The 17,811-nt window shown below is 44.3% G+C and overlaps 1 protein-coding gene across 4 annotated transcripts in view; it reads right to left on the reverse strand.

Moving 5' to 3' along the window:
* The window catches only part of ice2 (interactor of little elongator complex ELL subunit 2), a 42,906-nt gene that overhangs the window by 15,580 nt on the left and 9,515 nt on the right, over positions 1-17,811 (reverse strand). For 2 of the 4 annotated variants that reach the window (XM_036968904.1, XM_036968903.1), the window contains exons 8-13: positions 12,522-12,703; positions 10,265-11,072; positions 9,499-9,665; positions 6,318-6,447; positions 3,027-3,111; positions 2,418-2,468 (exon numbers count right to left, since the gene is read on the reverse strand). In XM_036968904.1, coding sequence (XP_036824799.1) covers positions 2,418-2,468; positions 3,027-3,111; positions 6,318-6,447; positions 9,499-9,665; positions 10,265-11,072; positions 12,522-12,703 — 1,423 coding nt within the window. Of the gene's footprint in view, positions 1-2,395; positions 2,469-3,026; positions 3,112-6,317; positions 6,448-9,498; positions 9,666-10,264; positions 11,073-12,521; positions 12,704-17,811 lie in introns of all 4 variants that reach the window. The other 2 variants (XM_036968906.1, XM_036968905.1) reach the window with 1 other exon arrangement.

A 17,811-nucleotide genomic window follows, 5' to 3' on the forward strand; every position in this document is an offset into this window, starting at 1 on the left:
TACAGTGCCTTGCGAAAGTATTCGGCCCCCTTGAACTTTGCGACCTTTTGACACATTTCAGGCTTCAAACATAAAGATATAAAACTGTATTTTTTTGTGAAGAATCAACCATAAGTGGGATACAATCATGAAGTGGAACGACATTTATTGGATATTTCAAACTTTTTTAACAAATCAAAAACTGAAAAATTGGGTGTGCAAAATTATTCAGCCCCTTTACTTTCAGTGCAGCAAACTCTCTCCAGAAGTTCAGTGAGGATCTCTGAATGATCCAATGTTGACCTAAATGACTAATGATGATAAATACAATCCACATGTGTGTAATCAAGTCTCCGTATAAATGCACCTGCACTGTGATAGTCTCAGAGGTCCGTTAAAAGCGCAGAGAGCATCATGAAGAACAAGGAACACACCAGGCAGGTCCGAGATACTGTTGTGAAGAAGTTTAAAGCCGGATTTGGATACAAAAAGATTTCCCAAGCTTTAAACATCCCAAGGAGCACTGTGCAAGCGATAATATTGACATGGAAGGAGTATCAGACCACTGCAAATCTACCAAGACCTGGCCGTCCCTCTAAACTTTCAGCTCATACAAGGAGAAGACTGATCAGAGATGCAGCCAAGAGGCCCATGATCACTCTGGATGAACTGCAGAGATCTACAGATGAGGTGGGAGACTCTCAGTCGTATAAACAATCAGTCGTATATTGCACAAATCTGGCCTTTATGGAAGAGTGGCAAGAAGAAAGCCATTTCTTAAAAATATGCATAAAAAATGTTGTTTAAAGTTTGCCACAAGCCACCTGGGAGACACACCAAACATGTGGAAGAAGGTGCTCTGGTCAGATTAAACCAAAATTGAACTTTTTGGCAACAATGCAAAACGTTATGTTTGGCGTAAAAGCAACACAGCTGAACACACCATCCCCACTGTCAAACATGGTGGTGGCAGCATCATGGTTTGGGCCTGCTTTTCTTCAGCAGGGACAGGGAAGATGGTTAAAATTGATGGGAAGATGGATGGAGCCAAATACAGGACCATTCTGGAAGAAAACCTGATGGAGTCTGCAAAAGACCTGAGACTGGGACGGAGATTTGTCTTTCAACAAGACAATGATCCAAAACATAAAGCAAAATCTACAATGGAATGGTTCAAAAATAAACATATCCAGGTGTTAGAATGGCCAAGTCAAAGTCCAGACCTGAATCCAATCGAGAATCTGTGGAAAGAACTGAAAACTGCTGTTCACAAATGCTCTCCATCCAACCTCACTGAGCTCGAGCTGTTTTGCAAGGAGGAATGGGAAAAAATGTCAGTCTCTCAATGTGCAAAACTGATAGAGACATACCCCAAGCGACTTACAGCTGTAATCGCAGCAAAAGGTGGCGCTACAAAGTATTAACTTAAGGGGGCTGAATAATTTTGCACGCCCAATTTTTTAGTTTTTGATTTTTAAAAAAAGTTTGAAATATCCAATAAATGTCGTTCCACTTCATGATTGTGTCCCACTTGTTGTTGATTCTTCACAAAAAAATACAGTTTTATATCTTTATGTTTGAAGCCTGAAATGTGGCAAAAGGTCGCAAAGTTCAAGGGGGCCGAATACTTTCGCAAGGCACTGTACATTATCCCAGGGGCATTGGAAGATACAATGTAAGTAACCTAATTTATGTCCATCTGAATGCCACTGCTGATCCCATAGCTATTGTATGCAGTAATCAACCTCTTCACCCTCATCATTCAGTTAGGCCTCATTTAAATTATATTGTGAGGTACATTTTTACTCCTGAACTTATTTAGACTTGCCATAACAAAAGGGTTGAATACTTATTGACTTAAGACAGTTCAGCTTTATTTTGATTTTTTTATTAATTGTAAAAATAAAAATAAATTTAAAAATCTAATTCCACTTTGACATTATGGGGTATTACTGTGTGTTGGCCAGGAAAACACAATCCCAATTCAACCCATTTTAAATTCAGGCTATAACACAACATTTGGGGGGAAAAGTCAAGGGGTGTGAAGACTTGAGGCACTGTATCATGATATTAATTGAATATTGAAATAATTTCAAATGCCCATCCCTAAAACTACACTAGGTGATGAGGCAGTAAGCGAAAGATCGCTGGTTCCAATACCCGCGACGCCAAGGTGAATAATCTGTTGATGTGCCCTTGAACAAGTCACTGAACCCTAATTTGCTCCAGGGACACCGTACTACTATGGCTGACCCTGTAAAACCATATATTTCACTGCATCTATCCGGTGTGTGACAAAATAAAATGAATGTTACACAATAAATACACTACAACAAATACACCACCTTTACATCTTTAGCAAGTCAACTCACCAGTAAGAGGAAGTCAACTCACCAGTAAGAGGAAGTCAACTCACCAGTAAGAGGAAGTCAACTCACCCAGTGATCTTCTTCAGCAGATGATGCAGTATGTTGAGGGACTTGGCTGGTCTGCAGGGTAGAGACAGAGGAGAGTGGAGACAGAGGAGAGAAGACAGAGGAGAGAGAAGACCGAGGAGAGAGAAGAGTAGAGTAGAGAGAGATGAGTAGAGAGAGATGAGTAGATAGGCGAGAGTAGAGGAGGAAGATTAGAGAGAGTAGAGTAGAGAGGACAGGAGAGAGAGGAGAGACAGAAGATTAGAGAGAGTGGAGAGTAGAGTAGAGAGGACAGGAGAGAGAGAGAGGAGAGAGACAAGATTAGAGAGAGAGAAAAGAGGAGACAGGAGAGTAGAGTTGAAGAGGAAACCAGAGTAGAGTAGGAGAGGAGAGTAGAGACAGGAGACAGAGGAGAGTAGAGACAGGAGACAGAAGAGAGTAGAGAGGTGAAAGAGAGAGTAGAGGATAATAGAGGATAAGAGAGAGAGCAGAGTAGAGAGAATAGATCAACATCAGGTTGGACTGAGGACGATAGACATGAGATAATTAATTCTAACATACATCACTGAGGACAGCTAGTGATGATTAGATGCATTTCTGTAGTATGGCTCTCCTGTCCTTAAGGACACTCACTTGAAGTCACAGGAAGCGTTGGGTTTCCAGTTTTCTGGCAGCTTCCTGAGCAGAGCTACCTTTGAAGTGTGGGCGCTGATATGACCTAGAGAGAGAGAGGGAGAAGAGACCCCTCAGCAAGCTGGTTCACAAACAGACCCCACAGAGCCCCAGGACAGCAACACAATTAGACCCAAGCAAATCATGAGGAAACAAAGAAATAATTACTTGACACATTGGAAATAATTAACAAAAAAACAGAGAAAACTAGAATGCTATTTGGCCCTAAACAGAGAGTACACAGTGGCAGAATACCTGACCACTATGACTGACCTAAACTTAAGGAAAGCTGTGACTATGTACAGACTCAGTGAGCATAGCCTTGCTATTGAGAAAGGCCGCAGTAGGCGGACCTGGCTCTCGAGAAGTCAGGCTCCGTGCACACTGCCCACAAAATTAGGTGGAAACTGAGCTGCACTTCCTAACCTCCTGCCAAATGTATGACCATATTAGATACACATATTACCCTCCTATTAAACAGATCCAAAAATAATTAGAAAAAATCTATTTTGATAAATTCCCATATCTACTGGGTGAATTACCACAGTGTGCCATCACAGCAGCAAGATTGGTGACCTTTTGCCAGAAGAAAAGGGCAACCAGTGAAGAACAAACACAATTATACATACCAGCCATATTTATTTATTTATTTATATATATATATATATATATCTATAGATATATAGATATATAGATATATATCTCCTCTTGTACTTTAACTATTTGCACATTGTTACAACACTATATATATATATATATATATATATATATATATATATATATACACACATATATACATACACACACACACACACACACACAGTGGGGCAAAAAAGTATTTAGTCAGCCACCAATTGTGCAAGTTCTCCCACTTAAAAAGATGAGAGGCCTGTAATTTTCATCATAGGTACACTTCAACTATGACAGACAAAATGAGAAAAAAAATACAGAAAATCACATTGTAGGATTTTTAATGAATTTATTTGCAATTTATGGTGGAAAATAAGTATTTGGTCAATAACAAAAGTTTATCTCAATACTTTCATTGCCAACAAAGGGTATATAACAGAGGTCAAACGTTTTCTGTAAGTCTTCACAAGGTTTTCACACACTGTTGCTGGTATTTTGGCCTATTCCTCCATGCAGATCTCCTCTAGAGCAGTGATGTTCTGGGGCTGTTGCTGGGCAACACGGACTTTCAACTCCCTCCAAAGATTTTCTATGATTTTCTATGGGGTTGAGATCTGGAGACTGGCTAGGCCACTCCAGGGCCTTGAAATACTTCTTACGAAGCCACTCCTTCGTTGCCCGGGCGGTGTGTTTGGGATCATTGTCATGCTGAAAGACCCAGCCACGTTTCATCTTCAATGCCCTTGCTGATGGAAGCAAGTTTTCACTCAAAATCTCACGATACATGGCCCCATTCATCCTTTCCTTTACACGGATCAGTCGTCCTGGTCCCTTTGCAGAAAAACAGCCCCAAAGCATGATGTTTCCACCCCCATACTTCACAGTAGGTATGGTGTTCTTTGGATGCAACTCAGCATTCTTTGTCCTCCAAACAGGACGAGTTGAGTTTTTACCAAAAGGTTCTATTTTGGTTTGATCTGACCATATGACATTGTCCCAATCTTCTTCTGGATCATCCAAATGCTCTCTAGCAAACTTCAGACGGGCCTGGACATGTACTGGCTTAAGCAGGGGGACACGTCTGGCACTGCAGGATTTGAGTCCCTGGCGGCGTAGTGTGTTACTGATGGTAGGCTTTGTTACTTTGGTCCCAGCTCTCTGCAGGTCATTCACTAGGTCCCCCAGTGTGGTTCTGGGATTTTTCTCACCGTTCTTGTGATCATTTTGACCCCACGGGGTGAGATCTTGCGTGGAGTCCCAGATCGAGGGAGATTATCAGTGGTCTTGTATGTCTTCCATTTCCTAATAATTGCTCCCACAGTTGATTTCTTCAAACCAAGCTGCTTACCTATTGCAGATTCAGTCTTCCCAGCCTGGTGCAGGTCTACAATTTTGTTTCTGGTGTCCTTTGACAGCTCTTTGGTCTTGGCCATAGTGGAGTTTGGAGTGTGACTGTTTGAGGTTGTGGACATGTGTCTTTTATACTGATAACAAGTTCAAACAGGTGCCATTAATACAGGTAATGAGTGGAGGACAGAGCAGCCTCTTAAAGAAGAAGGTACAGGTCTGTGAGAGCCAGAAATCTTGCTTGTTTGTAGGTGACCAAATACTTATTTTCCACCATAATTTGCAAATAAATTCATAAAAAATCCTACAATGTGATTTTCTGGATTTTTTTTCTCATTTTGTCTGTCATAGTTGAAGTGTACCTGACTAATTAGTGTCTGACTAAATATGTTTTTGCCCCACTGTATAGGGGACAGTGTAGTAGTATCTTACCTATATATAGGGGACAGCGCTGGAGAGTAGTAGTATCTTACCTATATAGGGGACAGTGCTCTAGTGTAGTAGTATCTTACCTATATAGGGGACAGTGCTCTAGTGTAGTAGTATCTTACCTATATAGGGGGCAGTGTAGTAGTATCTTACCTATATAGGGGACAATGCTCTAGTGTAGTAGTATCTTACCTATATAGGGGACAGTGCAGTAGTATCTTACCTACATAGGGGACAATGCTCTAGTGTAGTAGTATCTTACCTATATAGGGGACAGTGTAGTAGTATCTTACCTATATAGGGGACAATGCTCTAGTGTAGTAGTATCTTACCTATATAGGGGACAGCGCTGGAGTGTAGTAGTATCTTACCTATATAGGGGACAGTGTAGTAGTATCTTACCTATAGATAGGGGACAGCGCTGGAGTGTAGTGTCTTACACTCTTAGTATCTAACAGTGTAGTATCTAATCTATATATAGGGGACAGTGTAGTAGTATCTTACCTATATAGGGGACAGTGCTCTAGTGTAGTAGTACCTTACCTATATAGGGGACAGTGTAGTAGTATCTTACCTATATAGGGGACAGTGTAGTAGTATATTACCTATATAGGGGACAGTGTAGTAGTATCTTACCTATATAGGGGACAGTGTAGTAGTATCTTACCTATATAGGGGACAGTGCTCTAGTGTAGTAGTATCTTACCTATATAGGGGACAGTGCTCTAGTGTAGTAGTATCTTACCTATATAGGGGACAGTGTAGTAGTATATTACCTATATAGGGGACAGTGTAGTAGTATCTTACCTATATAGGGGACAATGCTCTAGTGTAGTAGTATCTTACCTATATAGGGGACAGTGCTGGAGTGTAGTAGTGTCTCGGCCCACAGCCGGCAGGCCTCAGTCTTAGTTAGACTCTCCACTCCATAAGAAAGCTGGTACTCCATCTTGGACAGGACATAGACAGGGACCACCTGCAGGACACACACGCAGGTTTACTAAGGGTTTACTCAACACAGTGAACAGCATATACCAGATGTGTGGTACATGTGTACAAAGAAGGAGTATATTAAAAACAAAAAACTGTTTTGGTTGAAATATTAGTTTGTCTGAAGCCCGAAAAACACATAAAATTCAAAAGATAATTTGACCTACGCACTAACTAGGCTTTTCAGCAGCTCAACTACTGTCCCTTTATTGATCTACTGTACTGCAACAACAGATGTACTCACACAACAGACTATATTGGGTTCAGACAGGACCTATAGGTTACCATGCTTCCTCTCTACAGGACCTATAGGTTACCATGCTTCCTCTCTACAGGACCTATAGGTTACCATGATTCCTCTCTACAGGACCTATAGGTTACCATGATTCCTCTCTACAGGGCCTATAAGTTACCATGCTTCCTCTCTACAGGACCTATAGGTTACCATGATTCCTCTCTACAGGACCTATAGGTTACCTTGATTCCTCTCTACAGGGCCTATAAGTTACCATGCTTCCTCTCTACAGGACCTATAGGTTACCATGCTTCCGCTCTACAGGACCTATAGGTTACCATGATTCCTCTCTATATTCAGATATTAACAAACTATATTGGGTTCAGACAGGACCTATAGGTTACCATGCTTCCTCTCTACAGGACCTATAGGTTACCATGCTTCCTCTCTACAGGGCCTATAGGTTACCATGCTTCCTCTCTACAGGGCCTATAGGTTACCTTGCTTCCTCTCTACAGGGCCTATAGGTTGCCATGCTTCCTCTCTACAGGTTACCATGCTAGTTCTGGTCTTCACTGATCTCCGTCAGCTCCATCTGTTGTGTATTTCTGGTCTTCACTGATCTCCGTCAGCTCCATCTGTTGTGTATTTCTGGTCTTCACTGATCTCAATCAGCTCCATCTGTGGTGTAGTTCTGGTCTTCACTGATCTCTCTCTCTGTCAGCTCCATCTGTGGAGTAGTTCTGGTCTTCACTGATCTCAATCAGCTCCATCTGTGGTGTAGTTCTGGTCTTCACTGATCTCTCGCTCTGTCAGCTCCATCTGTGGAGGAGTTCTGGTCTTCACTGATCTCTCTCTCTGTCAGCTCCATCTGTGGAGTAGTTCTGGTCTTCACTGATCTCCATCAACTCCATCTGTGGTGTAGATCTGGTCTATAGCCATATAGGGGCAGGACTCGGTTGTATCCTGATGGTCGTTGATGTCCTGTCACCACACCTGACCTCCTACTTAAGGTTGTCTCATCGTTGAACAGGCCTACCACCGTTGTGTCGTCAGAAAACTTAGGGAGTACAGGAGGAGGGGACAAAGCACGCACCCCTGAGGGACTCCAGTGTTGAGGATCAGCGTGGCAGATGTGTTGTTGCCTACCCTTACCACCTGGGGGTGGCCTGTCAGGAAGTCCATGATCCAGTTGCAGAGGGAGGGGTTTAGTCCCAGGGTCCTTAGCTTAGTGATGAGCTTTGAGGGCACTATAGTGTTGAATGCTGAGCTGTAGTCAATGAATAGCATTCACACATATCTGTTCCTTTTGTCCAGGTAGGAAAGGGCAGTGTGGAGTGCGATTGAGATTGTGTCATCTGTTGATTTGTTGGGACGGTATGTGAATTGGAGTGGGTCTCGGGTTTCTGGGATGATGGTGTTGTAATGTGAGTAATGACCAGCCTTTCAAAGCACTTCATGGCTACCGACGTGAGTGCTGCGGGGCGGTAGTCATTTAGGCAGGTTACCTTAGAGTAGACGTCCTGGTAATACACCTGGCCCTGCAGCCTTGTGAATGTTGACCTGTTTAAAGGTCTTACTCACATCGGCTACAGAGAGCATTATCACACAGTCGTCCGTAACAGCTGGTGCTCTAATGCATGCTTCCTTGTTGCTTTCCTCGAAACGAGCTTTCCCGAAACGGGATTTCTTATAGGCGTCCGGATTAGCTCCTTGAAAGCGGCAGCTCTAGCCTTTAGCTCAGTGTGAATGTTGCCTGTAATCCATGGCTTCTGGTTGGGGTATGTACGTATGGTCACCGTGGGGACGACGTCATCGATGCACTTATTGATGAAGCCAATGTCTGTGGTGGTGTACTCCTCAATGCCATCGGAGGAATCCCGGAACATATTCCAGTCTGTACTAGCAAAACAGTCCTGTAGCGTAGCATCCACGTCATCTGACCACTTCCATACTGAGCGAGTCGCTGGTACTTCCTGCTGTAGTTCTAGCTTGTAAGCAGGAATCAGGATGATAGAATTATGGAGGGTGAGGGAGAGCTTTGTACACATCTCTGTGTGTGGAGTAAAGGTGGTCTAGAGTTTTTCCCCCCTCTGATTGAACATGTGACATGCTGGTAGAAATGAGGTAAAACAGACTACAGTTTTCCTGCATTAAAGCCCCCGGCCACTAGGAGCGCTGCTTCTGGATGAGCATGTTCTTGTTAGCTTACGGCCTTTGCACTCAACGAGCTGTATGTCTTAGTACAAATATTGTACATTCCAGGTGTGCAAATCTCTTAGCAACTTACCCAGAAGACTCGCTGCCAGGTGGGTTGACTCAGGGGGTTGACTACTTATGTGTTTAAGATATATTAGTTTTATTATTCACAAATGTTTCTTCCACTTTGACATTAACAAGTATTTTGTGTAGATCCTTGACAAAAAAAATGACAATTAAGATTTGAATTCCACCTTGTAATAACAAAACGTGGAAAAGGTAAAGGGGTGTGAATACTTTCTGAAGGCTGTGAAGGTGTTCCAGACCTGGTTGTGGTGCCCAGCCTGCGTGTGTATCTGTGTTCCAGACCTTGTTGTGGTGCCCAGCCTGCGTGTGTGTGTGTGTTCCAGACCATGTTGTGGTGCCCAGCCTGCGTGTGTGTGTGTGTTCCAGACCATGTTGTGGTGCCCAGCCTGCGTGTGTGTGTGTGTTCCAGACCTTGTTGTGGTGCCCAGCCTGCGTGTGTATCTGTGTTCCAGACCTTGTTGCTGGTGCCCAGCCTGCGAGTGTGTGTGTGTGTGTGTGTGTGTGTGTGTTCCAGACCTTGTTGCTGGTGCCCAGCCTGCGAGTGTGTGCCAGACAGATGTCACTCCGCACCAGCAGCAGCAGGTCCTGTAGACTGTACAGTTTATACAGCAGGTTTCCTTCCTCTGGAGAGGAATAGTCCTCCTCATCCTCAGCCCCCCCCATGAGATCATCACACAGCAGCCCTGGGGGGGGGGGCATTAACATTTAACACAGCAGCCATGGGGGTGACATTAACATGTAACACAGCAGCCCTGGGGGGGGGACACATTAACATGTAACACATTAACATGTAACATCAGCCCTGGGGACACACACATTAACATGTAACATCAGCCCTGGGGAGGGACACATTAACATGTAACATCAGCCCTGGGGAGGGACACATTAACATGTAACACAGAAGCCCTGGGGGGGGGGGGACACATTAACATGTAACACATCTGCCCTGGGGGGGACACACATTAACATGTAACACAGCAGCTCTGGGTAGGGGGGAGGCACATTAACATATAACACAGCAACACTGGGGGGGGACACATTAACATGTAACATCAGCCCTGGGGGGGGGGCACATAACATTTAACACATCAGCCCTGGGGGACACATTAACATGTAACACATCCGCCCTGGGGGGGACACATTAACATGTAACACATCAGCCCTGCGGGACGACACATTAACATGTAACACAACCACAGCTATAATCATTACACACATACCATGCTACAGTCTCACATACTGAATAGATTTATATCTGTCCATGTTGATGGTTAATACTAACGTTTTTGTTGTACAGTCTTCCTGTTGTCTATTGGTCCAGATTGAGAAGGGGCGTCGACATACGTCTCTCCATCCTGGGTACTCTCCAGGTAGTTGGACACACAGGGCTTCACCAGCGACTGGGGGTTTGGGTTGGAGAGGGGTTCTGCGGGATGGGAGGAGCAGGGTCTGGCTGGGTCCTGGGTCTGGTTGTTAGAGGGTTTGGGTTTGAGCATGGCCTTCTGCATGGCTAGGATCTGACCCAGCTGGTCACAGCCCCCTGGTACCTTAGCCTTCCTGGCCACTCTCCTTGTCCCGGTGGCGAGGGGTGGTGGTGAGGAGGCAGAGGGGGATCGGGGGGTGTCCTGTTGATGTGTTGGGGAGAGTTGGGTCGCTGTGGTTGGGGGTAACCTGTTGGTGGTGGAGACTGGGGATACAGGGTCATCAATCACCAGGCGCTCGTCTTCTGAGTCTCCACCTGAGGATAACTGTTCCTCAGAGTCCTGTACAGAGCCAGGTTTCAGCTGATTGGCTGAAGGGACAGTAGCAGCCAATGATTGTTCAGCACAGCTCTGCTCTCTTAGCTCTCTCCCCTCTGTCTCTGAAACCACCTTCGTGTTTGTCCATAATAAGTTCACCTCTTCATCCTGAGTTCTGCTGTACTGTTTAGACTTGGTTTTAGGCTGACTGAACAAGTCTTTCTGTAGATTATGGGTCTTCAGCCTCTTGGGGGACTGAGTCGTTTCTCCAAACGTTTCTAAGTCTGTGAGATCAAGTCCAAAGTCCAGACCAGAGGTCTCAAACGAGGCCAGCCTCCTCTGGGAGCTCTCCTGTAGAACACACACTGAGTTAGAGCTCTCCTGTAGAGCGCACACTGAGTTAGAGCTCTCCTGTAGAGCGCACACTGAGTTAGAGCTCTCCTGTAGAGCGCACACTGAGTTAGAAACCAAATTTACTCTAGCAAGGGAAACAATTACAAAACATCTGCTATGAAACCAAATTAAGGGTTAGGCTACATACAGCTAGGAGATGTAGGGTTAAGGTCAGGGTTAGGGGTTAGGGTACAGACAGCTAGGAGATGTAGGGTTAAGGTTAGGGGTTAGGGTACAGACAGCTAGGAGATGTAGGGTTAAGGTCAGGGTTAGGGTACAGACAGCTAGGAGATGTAGGGTTATGGTCAGGGTTAGGGTAGAGACAGCTAGGAGATGTAGGGTTAAGGTCAGGGTTAGGGTACAGACAGCTAGGAGATGTAGGGTTATGGTCAGGGTTAGGGGTTAGGGTACATACAGCTAGGAGATGTAGGGTTAAGGTTAGGGGTTAGGGTACAGACAGCTAGGAGATGTAGGGTTAAGGTCAGGGTTAGGGGTTAGGGTACAGACAGCTAGGAGATGTAGGGTTAAGGTCAGGGTTAGGCTACAGACAGCTAGGAGATGTAGGTTTAAGGTCAGGGTTAGGGTACAGACAGCTAGGAGATGTAGGGTTAAGGCCAGGGTTAGGCTACAGACAGCTAGGAGATGTAGGGTTAAGGTCAGGGTTAGGCTACAGACAGCTAGGAGATGTAGGGTTAAGGTCAGGGTTAGGCTACAGACAGCTAGGAGATATAGGGTTAAGGTCAGGGTTAGGGTACAGACAGCTAGGAGATGTAGGGTTAAGGTCAGGGTTAGGCTACAGACAGCTAGGAGATGTAGGGTTAAGGTCAGGGTTAGGCTACAGACAGCTAGGAGATATAGGGTTAAGGTCAGGGTTAGGGTACAGACAGCTAGGAGATGTAGGGTTAAGGTCAGGGTTAGGGTACAGACAGCTAGGAGATGTAGGGTTAAGCTACAGACAGCTAGGAGATGTAGGGTTAAGGTCAGGGTTAGGCTACAGACAGCTAGGAGATGTAGGGTTAAGGTCAGGGTTAGGCTACAGACAGCTAGGAGATATAGGGTTAAGGTCAGGGTTAGGGTACAGACAGCTAGGAGATGTAGGGTTAAGGTCAGGGTTAGGCTACAGACAGCTAGGAGATGTAGGGTTAAGGTCAGGGTTAGGGTACAGACAGCTAGGAGATATAGTGTTAAGGTCAGGGTTAGGGTACAGACAGCTAGGAGATATAGGGTTAAGGTCAGGGTTAGGGTACAGACAGCTAGGAGATGTAGGGTTAAGGCCAGGGTTAGGCTACAGACAGCTAGGAGATATAGGGTTAAGGTCAGGGTTAGGGTACAGACAGCTAGGAGATGTAGGGTTAAGCTACAGACAGCTAGGAGATGTAGGGTTAAGGTCAGGTTTAGGCTACATACAGCGGGTAGTTGTTTGTTCATAGCTGGAGTCTCAGTCATGAGGTGGAAGACATTCTTGGTTCCAGTCTTGTTGACTGACAGCTTCATGCTCTCCTCATGGAACAGCAGACTCCTCTCTCTCACAGTCATCTCTGTCTGCAGCAGTGGAGGGTCGATGTACACCGTCTTACTCTGGCTACTGCCTGCAATACAGACACATTACTTACAGGTCTGCTGGTTCACATCACGTAAACTAGTTTATTAAACAGATGTTGACTTTATGGCAGGTCTGAACATTGTAGATCTCTCATTGGACTGTTCAACACTGGTCTGACCAATTTGAATCTATGCTTCAAAACAGTTTTGATCACCTGGACTGGGAAATGTTCCGGGTCACCTCTGGGAATAGTATGGACATATACACTGACTCTGTGACTGGGTTCACCAGGAAGTGCATAGAGGATGTTGTTACTACTGTGACTGGGTTCACCAGGAAGTGCATAGAGGATGTTGTTACTACCGTGACTGGGTTCACCAGGAAGTGCATAGAGGATGTTGTTACTACCGTGACTGGGTTCACCAGGAAGTGCATAGAGGATGTTGTTACTACCGTGACTGGGTTCACCAGGAAGTACATAGAGGATGTTGTTACGACTGTGACTGGGTTCACCAGGAAGTGCATAGAGGATGTTGTTACTACTGTGACTGGGTTCACCAGGAAGTGCAGAGGATGTTGTTTTGACTGTGACTGGATTCACCAGGAAGTGCATAGAGGATGTTCTTACTACTGTGACTGGGTTCACCAGGAAGTACATAGAGGATGTTGTTTTGACTGTGACTGGGTTCACCAGGAAGTGCATAGAGGATGTTGTTACGACTGTGATGATTAGAACTTATCCAAACCTAAAAATGTGGATAGATGGCAGCATTCAAAATGCAAAATTTTGAATTTTGAGGAATTTTGAGGAAAACACCACCGAGCCACCAACGCAGGCCCCGCCTCTCATGAAGACTGTGTGCTACCGATCTCTGTCGCTGACGTGAGTAAGTGATTTAAGCGTGTTAACCATCGCAAGGCTGCTGGCCCAGACGGCATTCAAAGCCGCGTCCTCAGAGCATATGCAGACCAACTGGCTAGAGTGTTTATTGACATATTCAATCTCTCCAAATACCAGTCTGTTATCCCCAATTTCTTCAAGATATCCACCATTGTTTCTATACCCAAGAAAGCAAAGGAAACTGAACTAAATGACTGTTGCCCTGTAACACTCACTTCTGTCATTAAAAGGCTAGTTAAGGATCACATCAGCTCCACCTTACACGCCACCCTAGATCCATTACAATTTGCATACTGCAACAGATCCACAGGCAACGCAATCGCCTTTGCAAAGCCCTTTCCCACCTGGACAAGAGGAATACATATGTAAGAATGCTGTTCATTGACTACAGATTAGCCTTCAACACTGTAGTGCCCGACAAGCTCATCACTAAGCTGGGTCTGTAGTCTGGGTCTGAACTCCTCCCTGTGGAACTGGGTCCTGAACTTCCTGTCCCCTGGAGCTGATTGTGGACTACAGGAGACAGCAGCGAGAGCACGTCCCCATCCATTGCTGGCTGTTGATGTGGAGTGGGTCAAAGCGTCAAGTTCCTCGGCATGCACATCACTGAGGACCTGAAATGTTCCCTTCACACCACCAGAATGAAAATGTGTCTTGGCCCCAAAGACCATTCTACAGATGCATCATTGAGACCATCTGTCACTAGCCGGCTCCCACCCGGTACTCTACCCTGAACCTTAGTCACTGTCACTAGCTGGCTACCACCCGGTACTCTACCCTGAACCTTAGTCACTGTCACTAGCCGGCTACCACCCAGTACTCTACCCAGCACCCTAGAGAATGTTGCCCTACGTACATAGAATCATTGAACAAAGGTCAATGTAATAATGTTTACATACTGTTTTACCCACGTTATAGGTATATACTGTATTCTAGTGAAGGCTCATCCAATGTAACTAGTGCTGTACACACCTTTCTGTTCATACACTGTCAAATCAAATGTTATTAGCCCCATGCTTCGTAAACAACAGGTGTAGACTAATAATGAAATGCTTAATTATGGGCCCTTCCACACAATGCAGAGAGAAATGTTTTGAAATAATAGAAAACATAATAATACGAGAAATAAATACAAAAAGAGAATCAGTGTGTTGAAACTATGAAATAACATATGGAATCATGTAGTAACCAAAAATGTGTTAAACAATTCTTCAAAGTAGCCACCATTTGCCTTGATGACAGCTTTGCACACTCTTGGCATTCTCTCAACCAGCTTCATGACGTTGTCACCTGGAATGCGTTTCAATTAAAAGGTGTGCCTTGTTAAAAGTTAATTTGTGGAATTTATTTTCTTAATGCGTTTGAGCCAATCAATTGTGTTGTGACCAGGTAGGGGTGGTATACAGAACATAGCCCTATTTGGTAAAAGACCAAGTCCATATTATGGCAAGAACAGCTCAAATAAGCAATTCTAGGAAGAGTCTCGGTGGATCCAAACCTCTTCCATTTAAGAATGATGGAACACCAACTCACTGTTCTTCAATGCTGCAGAAATGTAACTGACCGGCTCGATTCGGTCTTATGTAGCAAAATTTGAAATTGTGATTTTTTTACATTGGATAAAAGTAGAGACTCAGAGCTAGAAATTGGTATATCATACACAACAGTCGAGGAACAATGGAAAAGTAATTCTGCTTTGAAAGTTGACAAACTTGTAACCTCACTTTTGAGAAAATGGTGGACAGCTCTTCTTTGTCGACACCCATTCAGCATCGTTCACACCCAGCTAAGCTTTAGCACCACCCATCTCTCAGCATTTACATGTGAGGCTATGTACTAAACAACCAAAGATTTTCAAGTCTGAAGGCTAGTTTATACTACGGGTGTGTTTGTGAATATTATCTGGAGTGCCAGAGTGTGCTCTGGGCGTTCATAAACTCTAAGCGTTGTCAGATTGTCAGTTCATAATGTGGAAGGGCCACCAGAGGGCAGGCTGGGCTCACGGATAATAGCCCAACAAGGCATGGGAGACAAGGTAACCAGAGGCAATTAAGCACAGCTGACGGTACTAATGACATACTCTCCTTCCCCTATAAGAGAGAGAATGGAACCAGCAGAGAGGGGGGGGGGGGGGGGGGGGGGGGGGGAGAGAAACTATCTCTGGAAGATGGCCACCGAGAGAGAAGAGCTATCCAGGAAGAACCACTAAGACGGTGACAATCCCGTGACTTTTGTTGTAGTTTAAAGATAATCCTATTGTGTTCCTGTTTCATCTGGAGAAGAAGATGTATGTTTTTCCTTGGAAGATTTTCATTGATTATGTTGGAGTGTTTGTGTTGACCCAATGCCCTCAATAGAGAACTGTGTTCAATCAAGAAAACCTACTCCTGACTCGTTTATTCCACCTTCCGGCTTTAGAGTGACGCCCAATTACTCACAATAAACTCTGAGCGTTGTCAGATTGTCAGTTCATAAACTCAGAGCGTTGTCAGATCGTAAATTCAGAGCGTTTTGCTCTCGGAAGCATTCAGAGCGCACACTGGACGATCTGGCAGAGGAGTAGGGATGATCCGAGCATTCTGACCTAACAACAGCAGTCAAGCAACCAAGATAACTGGCTAACGTTGGCTAGCTGGATAGCTATTTCGCTTTTCTTGCCAATGTTTACTGACACCGGCCATATTCACCGGGTGTTGAGCATTCGTAAATGAGTCAGTTATTCTGCGCTCTGGCACACTCAGACAAGAGTGCTCTGAAATCGCAGTAGCTAGCCGGAGCGAATTTACCAGCTACGTCTATCAACAGTTGTGGCAGTGACATCAAACATTCTATTGAAATAGTTAATTGCATAATGGAGGCTTTTGTTTAGACATGTAGCTAACGAACCATAATCCCAACTCATAACGTCACTACCCTGCATGAATCTGCAGGTAGCTAACCAACCAGGTTCAATGTTAGCTAGCTAACATTAGGCTATAACTAGCAATGCAAATGGCTCTGAGATACAAATAATATTACGACACAGATCATACACGTAACGTTAGCTAGCTAGCCAGCAGCACACTAACTTGAAACAAAAACAACTGACAAAATTAGAAACGTGTAATATCTGAAAATGTAGCTAGCTAGATTCTCTTATCCGTATACAAGGATGGATGCTACTCCCTCTGTCACGGATGCCATGGTTGCCCTTAGTTTGAAGATGTATAAAACACCTGTCTCCAGATTACAACAGCCTTCTGTGTGTTGTCTTTTCGACTCCCTCAGCTATCATACTCTAATTCCACTGACTTCAAAACTCGGTCCTCCAGAAAGTGGAGAGCAACACTTATGCAGTTCTACTACATGATATCCTTCAAAAAAGCCGCATTCGAAAGGATTACCTACATAAACTGACCAGCTCATGTTATAGACAGATGCACGCTACATGGCAGACCAATCCGAACTCATCTCTTGGCTTGTCCAACCCATTCATTATCCCAGCCAATCATGGCTAGCGGGAAGGTTGCCATCTTTTTCCGTGGCTAATCCAACTAGGCTCGTAATTTAACAACTGTATTGGTATTTACAGATAGCATACACGTTTGTAATTAAGACTCATGAAAGTTCACGTGTTCCAGAAGACAATTCTGCCAAAAAACACATTTTGATTTTTAAAAAAAGTTTACGTTCAAATGCCTCTCCTGTGAACTAGTGACGTGCAACATACGCCCAGTTTCCAAAAATGAGTCACAAATGTTTTGGTACCCTTACCCAGGTCTGTACCTCGACACAAAAATTATGTCGACCTCATGGCTTGGTTTTTGCTCGTACATGCACTGTCAAGTGTGGGACCTTATATAGAGAGGTGTGTGCCTTTCTAAATCATGTCCAATCAATTGAATTTACCACAGGTGAACTCCAATCAAGTTGTAAAAATATCTCAAGGATGATTAATGATAACAGGATGCACCTGAGCTCAATTTCGAGTTTCATAGCAAAGGGTATAAATACTTATGTAAATAAGGTATCTGTTTTTTATTTTTAATATATTTGCAAACATTTCTAAAAACCTGTTTTTGCTTTGAAATGATGAGGTATTGTATGTAAATTGATGAGAGAAAGAAAGTATTTAATCAATTTTAGAGTAAGGCTGTAACCTAACAAAATGTGGAAAAGGGGTCTGAATACTTCCCGAACACACTGTAGCCATGTTATTACCTAGTACCTCTGACAGTACTGGTACTCCCTGTATACAGCCATGTTATTACCTA

This window comes from Oncorhynchus mykiss, chromosome 30, assembly GCF_013265735.2.
Source record: "Oncorhynchus mykiss isolate Arlee chromosome 30, USDA_OmykA_1.1, whole genome shotgun sequence".
In the NCBI taxonomy this organism is placed as follows: domain Eukaryota; kingdom Metazoa; phylum Chordata; class Actinopteri; order Salmoniformes; family Salmonidae; genus Oncorhynchus; species Oncorhynchus mykiss.